Below are 10,714 nucleotides of genomic sequence, written 5' to 3' on the forward strand. Positions count from 1 at the left end.
CCTCTCACTCTCTCTCTCTCTTTTTCTCTGAACCAATGCACCACCTGACACAGAGATTGAGATAAAAAGAGCGAGCGAGAGAAGACGGAGTAATATATGAGAACAGAAGAAAGATTGACCGTCACTGGCCTTCTCTTGGTTCATCATTCAGCGAAGGCCCTGGGTTTGATTTTTCCCTCTGTGTTAGAGAAGAGCCATCAATAACTGAGCTGTTAAAGTCAAACAGTTCCTCTGGTAGGGAAATCAGAGGAGAGGAGTTACACAGCTTCTCTTGTTGTTTTCAAGTACAGGACATCAAAGTCAAATGAAACACTGATACAGTATTTATAAGATAATGGTGGCTATTGGGATTGTTGGTCTGCTCGACCACTATTTCTAATGCAGACTGAAATTGAATGGCACATTTTGTACAGACACTAATGACTAATGACTAAAGACTAATGACTTTTCCTCTATAGCGCCACCAAGAGGGTGACATTTGTAGGTTTTTAGTGAAATGTCTAAAACTATTGGATGGATTGTCATGAAGTTTGGTACAGACAGTTCCCCCGCAGGATTCATGGTCATGCGATGACTATACTACATACTACACATACTACAGTCTTCCTGCTGATGTTGATCCTTCCATGTGCATGGTGACCTGTGGGCTGCTCAACATCCTGCAAATGTCATGAATACATTTTCCCTTCCTGTCACCTTTGTGTTGGTCAGAAAAACAAGAATTTAAATTGCCACTGAAATTATAATGTATGTAATCAATCAATCAATCACAAAATGTAACAAGCAATGACTTTATGGAGAATGTTTCATTTGAAGCAGTTATTACATTACACGTTTTATTACACTTTTTAACATTTAACATTGTTCACAATTATCACTTCATGACACTTCACAATTATGTTATTAGGTTATAATGCTACCTCGCCTTTTTAACAACAGTTAATGCGTTCTGTGGAATTATTACATTGCATTCATTATGTAATGGCCCGTTATGTTATCATTTTTCATTATCAGAGCTGCTATATTGACATTATTGGCTTTTCAAGTGTTGTGAACAGTAACTATCAGTTTCCAAACAGCCTAATCCGGGTCCTGAACTTCTTGCTGAGGGTGAAGTAGATGATCGGGTCCAGGCAGACGTTGAGAACTGACATTACGATGGTGACCTCCGTCGCGTAGTGGAGGAACTTGCTCCATGAGCAGCTCCACCGGAACGCTTTGGGAAGGAGAACCAGGTGGTAGGGGACAAAGCAAAAGCAGAAGACGCTGACCAGCACTAACATGTTCCTGCGTGACTTCGCAAGCTTCGTGGAGCTGGAGGATGCCGGCTGCCTCTGCTGCGCCAGCGACACCTGCCAGGCGGTGCTGTAGTAGAAGAAGACCAGGGAGACGAGGACAGACAGGAACATGACGGTGGAGCAGGTGTGAATGATCTTGTACAGCGAGCTGAACTGGCCGTTGCTCGAGCCTTTGCATCTCACCAGGACAGAGGCGAAAGATCTCTGGCCGAGGAACGACAGGATGACGAAGGCGTTCGTCACGGCCAGGAGGAAAACCCAGGTTGCAGTGGAGACAATATGAGCGGCCCGCACCGTCTGCAGGATGTGAGTTCCTAAAGGTCGAACAACCTTCAGATACCTGCAGAGGAGAGAGAGGCGCCATTGGAGGACTGACAAAACATGAAATTGCTGTGTTCCTGTTTGTATTGATACAATTGTGAAGTCTGTTTTATGCAACAAGAGAATCAAACTTCAAACTGGCCTACCTGTTAGCGGCGATGTAGCCCATGAACATGATGCTGGCGTAAATGTTGAGGAAGAGGACGGCGGTGGCAAAGTTGCAGTTGATGGAGTGGACGGTGGGGGAGTTGCTGGCGTACTTGGCGATGCGGATTGGGAGACAGAGGCAGAGCAGGAAGTCGGCGGCTGCCAAGTTCTTCAGGTAGATCGTGATGCTGCTGGACGCCGTCTGCTGAGCTCGGCAGAAGTAAAACTTCACGATGAAGCCGTTGAGGGGGAGACCCACCTGGAGAGAAAACATGGTGAGGATGGAGGGATTGATAGTCAGTCAAAAGAATTTTGGATTTGACCTGATGGACATAAGATCATCATTTTCTACCCAATCAGGGAATCAAAGTCCAAAAAGCAGTTGTTATAGCTTACATCTTTTACACAAGTCAGTAAGAATGAAGCTTGTATGAACCCGACCAAAAAACATCCTGATATCAGAAAAGATTTCGGTGAAAGAATTAAATCATGACGAGTTTCATTTCCTCAGGAAAACATTATCTATGAAAATGTTTCCTCTCGTGAAAAAAGGCATAAAACATCTGAACAGACTGACACTTGTGTCTTGTGTTGAAGAAGGAAATGAACCTGAATTGTTGAAACTCACCAGAAACACGAGACTGTGGACCATCACGAAGAAGAGGTAGGCTGACCTGTACGCATGATCACAGGTCAAACCGTCGTCTTTGGTCTGGTTGGTGACTGATGACCGATTGAAGGATGAACGCACTTCCTCTCCTTCTTGGTCACTCATTTTTACAGAGGTGAACCCAAATTACAAATCTTCATATTCATAGTCAGCCCAAGAAGACAAAAAGATCAAGATGTATCACTTACAGGAACAAATGGATGGTTTCAAATCAATTCAGAGTCTTTATTGTAACATCGACTCTGTTTCATATATCCTACTTAATGGTCAGCTGACCGTATGATTATGAATATTAATATCTGTAGTTTATCAGCATCAGTTGGTCATTTTCAGCCCATAGATATATTTATAAAATTCAGCATTGAAACAGTAAAAGTGCAACGAAGAGAGGGTGAAATACTACCTGTCTGTGACTGTCAGTGTGGACGTCCAAAAGAAATACTTTTCACTGAACTGCTTTCTGTCTTCACAGCAGAACAGCAATGTGGTTATGATGGCTTCCGAGTAAGATAGCATCTCTACTAAAAATAAAAACACATGTTCTCGCTCACACACAGCTGTTGAGGCGTCATTATATCTTCCTTGGTAGCTCCAATGAACAGGCCACAATTACCACTGAAGACTCTTTTTGGTGTCGAGCTCTCAGTTGCAATGCCAGTCTGTCGGCCAATAGAAGATACATTCTTTTGACATCGTTGATCCCACTTTTGTGCTTTTTTTTTTTTTTTTTCTAAATGAATCCATTGATCCATATTTCCGCTGCTTATCCAGGTCTGAAGGTAGCCCAGACAGCTTTCTAGCCACGTCCTCTCTGAGCCATGAGGCCTTGTGGGATACACAGTGTAATCCCTCCAGTGTTTCGGGTCTGCAGCGGTGAGATCCACTCCAGTTTGAGTAACTGTGATGTCCAGGAGGCGTCCTTCATCAGTTGTCCCAAACTGTTGCAAAGAATCAGCGATTCCCCTCTAAGCGTTTCCACACAACCGAGTGCTGCCAAATAAATGCAGTTCTTTCACCATCCCAAAGCTCATGAGCATAGATGAGTGATGGAAAGAACACAGAGCCACTAACAGTTTGACACACATTACTGCTGATGTGGCAGTAATCTGTGTGACAATAACAAATGTAAAATGTGATATGGTTCAACCCTGGCAGGGCCCAGCAGCCGCTGAGAAAGTGCTTGGCTTTTGGAAAAACACCTCCGGCTATGCAAAGACTATGCATCGTGGGAAAGGTCAACATGTAAACGCTTAGGAATTCATTGTGGAAGTACAAAATCTCATATTGCTCAGCATGAAAAACAATGCCAATGGAAAAGTCAATTAGGATCCTTTTTTTGTGATGGACTCAAATTTAAAGGCATCCACGTGAGCAAAGGTCAGAGTAGTATTAAGACCACTCATGATGTGTGAGAAGGTAAGACGATGGTTTCAACAAACGCATGATTTTCAACCAAGAGACCGCTGTTTGATACCACATGTTGTGACAGCTTTTTCATAAACTTACTTTCCACACAGGACGGGGTCTGCTGCATGGAGCTTTACAGTAAATTACGCTGTAAAATGAGTCATCAGTGTTATTCACACGCTAGATAAGGAAATTCTCTCTCTGGACTTCAAATACTGAGGTCAGGAGTGCAAATTCCACGAGTTCAACTTCCCCCAGAAGGTTAGAATGTTCAGACTTCATGACTTTTATGACTTTTTCGCATATCATTCAAATGTTTATTCAAGTTTCCTGAATAAAAATATCTATTTTCATTTCCTTTTCGTTTTTTTTTTGTGCCTAAAAATTGTTAAATTCAAACACATCAAAGATATTAGAATCTGCAATGGCTTTCTGGATTGTTGTGTAATTGTAGAATAATTCCAGTCTGTAAAACCACCTCATTCACCAGAACCAATGAAGCAACAATATGACCTCAGCTTCTGCAGATCTTTGAGTAATGATAAACTTCATTGGTCTGTGTAAACAAAGCTTATCAGTGTCACATGCTTCCACAGACGGGGCCGAGCAGACTGTTTAGAAGTGCCTTGTTTCCCATGAAGATTTACTTCAACTGACAGAGTCCAACCTTCCTCTCCATGATGATGATGATGCAGGTAAGAGCTACAGGTTCATTTAAACCAGATTATTTTTATTTTATAATGAAAAACAAATGCTGCTTCTATTTTCTTGATACTTAGAAATGATTTTCATAATGTTTGATGTTTCCGAAAACAAATGCCTCATTCTTATCATGTGCTATAATTAAGAGTGTATCATATTAATGATTAGCATTATTGTTAGTAATGTCATTGGTAGTAATAGTACTAGAACTAGTAATGTCTGTGGGAGCAGCTTTATATTGTCAAGATTTCAAAAACCAGAACTTCAGCGGAGATTTTGAGGTAAAATTTACGAATGTTATTCAGTGAAGCAAATGTGTGTTTCATAGTTTACAGTCAAAGGTTTGTTATTTATAGGTTGAGGTGTAAAGGCAGGAAGTTAAAGTTATTTCTAATAGATTATCTCAACTATTTAACAGTTTAATCTTGCTATTATTAAATTAATCAACAAAAAAATAGTCAAATTACTTCTCACTGTTATTATAATGCGCACTTGTTGGTGTCGTTGATTAATATTATTGAGGAGTTTATTGTTGGCTTTATAGTGTTGTTAGTTACACACTAACAGGCACTGTCAGCCCCAGTGAACACATATTATCTGTTGCCAGGTGTCAGATCTGTGAACTCACTGAAGCAAACAGCAAGCAATTTAAATAGAATATTACAATGTCAAATGAAACCGCACAGGAAATAGATGTAGGTAGATTGCTGTGTTTTGTGACTGTTTTAAAATGAACCTCTGCTCTAGAGAGAGGCTCGGACTAATAATAAACACAGCACTGCTGCAGTTCAAACACCCAGTGTGACGAGTTCAGAATAACTCAGCAGGAAACCCCAAATGTTGTAACTGTTGTTTGCTTCCAGTGATGTAACTTGGTAGTTTTCTGAACCAGAAAAAAATGCACACAATGCACGTGAATTATCGAGCAGCGAAAGTACAGGAGTGGAGGTGGATGTGTTTATATCTTAAGTATTGATGAAACTTGTTCTTTGATACTGGCGTCAGGATCAATACCAAAACACTTGATCACACTCTTCTTCTCTGCTGCTGTTGTGCGCACTCGCAGTTCAGAGAATCCATACAATAAATACACCGACCATTAAATACTCTCCTCTGTGTTACCATGCATGTGATGAAGTTTTTAAATGGAACAGTAAAAATAAAATACTAACGTTTTAAACACAGAAAATAAAAATGACAAAAATTAAACACTGCATCTGACAGCGAGGTCAGCAGATTATCCAGATTAATCGAGACTCTGAGACATTGATGTTGACATTTTTATATATTAAATCATGCATTAATAATTTAATTGCATTCACCTGTTTATTATTGAGGTGGAGAGGCAGGAATCTCAGTGGCAGATAATTCTTTTTTTGCAGAGAAGGATAATTGTTGAAACAAATGGAAAAACCAGTAAATATATATGAATTATACAATACAGAACAAAAATATATAACACACAGAAAATCCCACTGAGATTCTCACAAACGGATGAATGACTGTAACATGAGCTGTCACTGAAGCAGAGATTGAATCATTGTGCAACAAATAATAAATTAATTCTTGCCATTTTATTTACTACAAATAACCTTAATTGTCACCATTCTTCATTCCACTTAACTATTTAATTTGTTTTGTAGTGATGTGTGTCCATGAGTGCAGGAAATCACTGTAAAGGTGCTGTAGATATCATTAATCCCTTTTCTTTCACATCCAGGTGAGATTATTCGTAGCTGTGCTGGTTCTTGCGGCCTCAGTTCCCTCCGGCTCCGAGTTTTATCTGCCCATCGACTGTGATGACATCTATCGCCAAGACAACACCAGCTCCAGTGGGGTGTACACCATCTACCCAGGAGGCCCCACCACGCCGCTGCATGTCTACTGTGACATGGACACTGACGGAGGTCGATGGACTGTCAGTACACCTCAGAAATGAATTTAATGATGAAAAACCATAAAAAAAATTGTAAACAAAAAACAGACAACACTGTTGTTTGGACCGAGTTTGGAAAGCCCTCCTTCAGACTACGGGAACAAAAACATGAGCTGCCATGGCTGAGTCGCCACCAGGGCCTGTCTAGTTTGAAGCATAACTGGCACTCCAAACCATACAGTCTAACATCATAGCTAGGCTAACGTTAGCGTTTAGCAGCCAGTAGCCAATCAGAGGCAGAGTATAGGGCGGGTCTCCTCGCAAGGCATACTGGGTAGGTGTGGCCGCACATTGGATGGATCAGGCATTGGCAGAACGGGCGCAATGGCAACGCAATGGCAATAAAACAATGGCCGCCGCTCTGACCATCCTGCTACGTTGATTTTAATGGGAATGTCTGTTCTGCTCCTATTTTATTTCTATGGTATCAACTTTTCACCAAACTACTGCAACGACAGAACATAGTTGTATCAGACACAGACACAGCTTTAAATGTATTGTATTATATTATCTACTTGTTCAATGCATTGAAAGGACTTGCGCTCAGTAAAGGTTCAAATAGCACAGCTTTGACAGGAAAGAGTTTGCAGTGTCATTCTAAAGGTCAGCATTTGGACCTGAAAGCCTTCCAGTGGAGATTTTCTCATGATAACTTGACTTGTCCTTGGTGACTCGACACTGTCCAGTGGTAAATATATGTATTTCCCAAAATGTCAATCTTCCTTTAACACTGAGTCAAACTCTGAGTGATGAATTGTCAACTTAGTCTTCGTTTTCTCACAACTCCAAGAAACCTTTTAGTCCCTTTTAGCTCTTTGTTTTGCTTGTCTGATTTTACAATACAACAGTCACTGTAACCAGGACATCTCTCTCTTCCTCCCATTTTCTCACTCAGGTATTTCAGAGGAGGATCGATGGGACTGAAAACTTCTTCAGGCCCTGGAAGAACTATAAGACTGGATTTGGGAATGTGGCTGGAGAATATTGGCTTGGTAATTTCTTGGGCGAAAAATACATGAAACACATGGGGGCCTGTGCTGCTTTCCATCTTAATGTGTTTTGTTAGACTAGATAAGGCGCTGAGAGATCTGAGGTGGAAGAGGTTAAGAAGAATGCAGAGTAATGACATAGGGCCTTGGTGCAGGAGGTGAAACAGGTCTTTGTGTGCCTTCACAGGCCTGGAAAACCTCTTCCTGCTGACTATGAGGAAGAAGAACAAGTTGCGGGTCGACATGGAGGACTGGGAGGGAGGGAAGGCGTCCGCTCAGTACTCCTCCTTCTCCATCGATTCTGAGGACGCTGGTTATCAGCTTCACTTGGGCAGCTTCACTGGCGGAGCGGCAGGTGAGGATTACTGTGTTGCTTTGGGAAGTCTAGCTTTAAATGTCACGGTGAATGGATGAATGAACTGTAAGTAATACAGGATGTTTTTAAGTTTCAGTGTAAACGTGTTTTACTCATGTAGCCTACTGTACTTGAGCAGCCTGCAAATGTCAGATACTTACACTTGGTAAATATTGTACTTTTGATTCTACTTCCACTCATTACTTTTCAGATTGCAATTTCTCATACCGTTCATGTGAAAAAAATAATAGGTATACAGTTTTTTTGAGACACCTTGTTTATCTAAAATATAGAATGCATTATGTGAAGGTAAGAGAGGGCTGTGCAGAAATCCTGAATTCTGAATGTTATATTTAATTCAGTCAAAAAGAAAGACCCTATAACCAGAGTCAGCTGGTGATTATTTACCTGGGCGGGGCTACAGACCTCACTTTCACAATGATGATTTCACTTTGTGAAAGTGAAAGAAAGCATTGTCTGCTTTTATTACTCTTAACAGACTGGATCCTCTATTTAAGGCCAGGTATGACAGAAGCATGAAGTTAATGTACTAATAGAAAGTTCCCAACCTTGGGGTTGGGATCCCTCCTAAGGGTCACTAGATACATTTAAAGGGGTCTTGAGTATTCACAAATTTATATTCTTCTTTTGGACTTTTCTCAAATATGAGCTTTTTTGTGAAATACTGGATAATTTTACCTTTTACCTGGTGTCATTTAAAAACACAAATTGAGGCTCAAACACAAATCTAAACGATTGGAAACCGCTGGTTTAATATTTAACAGTTTACTGTATTTGAAACGCTAATCACATGTGTTTTTATGTAAGATATGAACGTGAAAAGTGACTAAAGCTGTTAAATACAGCTATACGATGTTTTTAGAGCATTATTTTTGCAGCAAACAACAGCTGTGTGAGGATATGGTGGAGTAATGTTTACATGAGCAGAGAAGTCTCTCTCCCTGTGTGTGTTTCTCTGTGCTTTGTTTACATAACCATTACTGTACGTAAGTATATATATATATATTAAAAAAAAGGTAACTTAGATAATTCACAAGCAAAATGATGACACAGTAGCACTAGTAGAAGGGCTTCTGAGTGTCAGACATCAACTTGAATTCAACTAACTTTATTTATAGGGGACAGTTTGGAGGAACACAACAACATGAAGTTCACCACGTTTGACAAAGATCAGGACCAGTGGGATAAAAACTGCGCTCAGCATTTTCTAGGAGGTTTCTGGTACGGAAAATGCCACTCGGCTAACCCCACCGGCATGTACGCACCTCATGGTGCCATCGCATATGACAGCGTCCTCAACATTTGGCGAACGTGGAAAGGCCCGAACTACTCCCTCAAGACTATTGCCATGAAGATCAGATCAGTCGCTACATGTACATGCACACAGTAACCAGATTATCTGTGCATTAACCGGATTATGTGCGTACTTCATCCTACAGGTGAGGGGAGTTTTGATGTTGAGGTTGTTTGTGTTTTTACTACTGAATTCAATATCCACAATTTTCATTTTGTGTTGTTTCCCTGTGGACAAAAGTGGTAGTGTTTTCAAGCACCAGAGTCCCTTTAGAAAACCTTTTACTGCAGCAGGGACTGACACTCTGCCCCTATCCATTCTGGTTCTGGTTCTTCCATGCCTCCCTTCCCTCACATACTTCAGAGACCATCAAAGCAGGATCAACGGATGTTAAATGCACATTGAGCATTCAAGACTGTCTGAGACGAGCCTTTCTTAGGTGGGCAGGTTAATAACAGACATGTTGACTAAACACACAGTGTCGCTCTTGTGTTGCACAACCTCATTTGGCTGTATGGGAGGGAAAGGTGTGGTCTCACAACAGGCCGGCTGACTTAATCTCACACAGCAAAAAGAGTGCAAACAGAAAGATCCTCCACTGCTGCTGGATGAAGAAGAGGACATGTCCTCCCACTGGAATCAATCAAGATCTTATCATTGCAGTACAAATATTTGTATTGTTATTAAGTTTTGTAGTAGACAGCAGCACGACATAATAAAAAGCTGTCATATCATACGCGTACACAATCATTCCATGTTTAAACAATTAGGTTTTTGCTCCACACCCTTGTTAAAACTATACAAGAAACTAAATTAAACATTTTATCATCAGTTTTATATTTAAGTGATGTTTCTTTGACTTCTTGCAAAATATATAAATTGTATTATTACACATATATACTGTATGTTTCCTATATCAAAAGATGACAAGCGTGTTTCACTGAACTTTTAATTTCTTTTTCATTTCAATTTGTATTCCTCCAGACACACCAACACCATACACAGACACTAGGCCTGTCAGGCAGCGAAACAAAACAAATAACAATAAAAATGTTTTTTTTTAAACGGCAGAATAAATACATTTAAATAAAAATACATTCATCACTTAACTGGTCTCCTGAACTTAAGTTACTTTCCACCACTGGGTCAACAAAGTTAGGATTGGTCCTGTCATGACACGTGTATATCTGTACACATTTAACACCAATTTATATTGTAGATGTAAAGAAATTCCACTTTGTGAGAGACCAATTTGACCTGCTGGTGGCGATAAAACTAGGATTCACCCATAAATGTCAAATAAGTCAAAATTCATGACAATCCATCCGATAGTTCAGGAAGGTCAGCACATTTCAGCTCCTAAAAAAAAAAAGAAAACAGCACAGAGCGCACAAAACATAGTCCCTGTATTTTATTTTACAAGGCGTCTGATTGAGTCAGGACACGTCCAATATATTCATTTATTTAAGTTAATTTAATCAGCTGCATTATGAGCAGTGTTGAAGTGTATTCGTGTGGTTTGTTTTTCCGGCAGACTCCATTATGTGTGTTTAAAGGTTCCGGATTTAAGAAGC

General features: G+C 40.3%; 2 protein-coding genes across 4 annotated transcripts; one reads left to right on the top strand and one right to left on the bottom strand.

Moving 5' to 3' along the window:
* Nucleotides 1-1,064: 1,064 nt before the first annotated feature.
* LOC116392089 (P2Y purinoceptor 14-like) lies at nucleotides 1,065-2,040 on the bottom strand. The gene is made up of 2 exons (XM_031863239.1): nucleotides 1,766-2,040; nucleotides 1,065-1,638 (listed from the first exon to the last, which is right to left on the bottom strand). Exons 1-2 carry the CDS (start codon nucleotides 2,038-2,040, stop codon nucleotides 1,065-1,067), a joined length of 849 nt encoding a protein of 282 aa, XP_031719099.1.
* On the top strand, nucleotides 1,444-10,237 carry LOC116392091 (microfibril-associated glycoprotein 4-like). 3 transcript variants are annotated; one of them, XM_031863243.1, is made up of 6 exons: nucleotides 1,444-4,538; nucleotides 6,266-6,463; nucleotides 7,377-7,473; nucleotides 7,658-7,825; nucleotides 8,965-9,285; nucleotides 9,504-10,237. In XM_031863243.1, exons 1-5 carry the CDS (start codon nucleotides 4,521-4,523, stop codon nucleotides 9,234-9,236), a joined length of 753 nt encoding a protein of 250 aa, XP_031719103.1. In that variant the 5' UTR covers nucleotides 1,444-4,520; the 3' UTR covers nucleotides 9,237-9,285; nucleotides 9,504-10,237. The 3 variants fall into 3 exon arrangements, with proteins under 3 accessions (XP_031719103.1, XP_031719102.1, XP_031719101.1); XM_031863242.1 differs by lacking the exon at nucleotides 9,504-10,237 and having other exon boundaries at nucleotides 1,446-4,104; nucleotides 4,440-4,538; nucleotides 8,965-9,340; XM_031863241.1 differs by lacking the exon at nucleotides 9,504-10,237 and having other exon boundaries at nucleotides 1,446-4,538; nucleotides 8,965-9,340.
* Nucleotides 10,238-10,714: the final 477 nt, after the last annotated feature.

Source organism: Anarrhichthys ocellatus, unplaced genomic scaffold, assembly GCF_004355925.1.
Source record: "Anarrhichthys ocellatus isolate YVR2014 unplaced genomic scaffold, GSC_Weel_1.0 scaffold28, whole genome shotgun sequence".
NCBI lineage: Eukaryota > Metazoa > Chordata > Actinopteri > Perciformes > Anarhichadidae > Anarrhichthys > Anarrhichthys ocellatus.

Bases quoted from the DNA above. Each gene is read 5' to 3' on its own strand.
- LOC116392089 (XM_031863239.1), bottom strand. From the start codon at position 2,040: ATGTTTTCTCTCCAGGTGGGTCTCCCCCTCAACGGCTTCATCGTGAAG. The intron at 1,639-1,765 runs GTAGGCCAGTTT...TCTCCTCTGCAG, and splicing joins GGCTACATCGCCGCTAACAG to GTATCTGAAGGTTGTTCGAC.
- LOC116392091 (XM_031863243.1), top strand. The intron at 7,474-7,657 runs GTAATTTCTTGG...GTGCCTTCACAG, and splicing joins GGCTGGAGAATATTGGCTTG to GCCTGGAAAACCTCTTCCTG. The intron at 7,826-8,964 runs GTGAGGATTACT...CTTTATTTATAG, and splicing joins CTTCACTGGCGGAGCGGCAG to GGGACAGTTTGGAGGAACAC.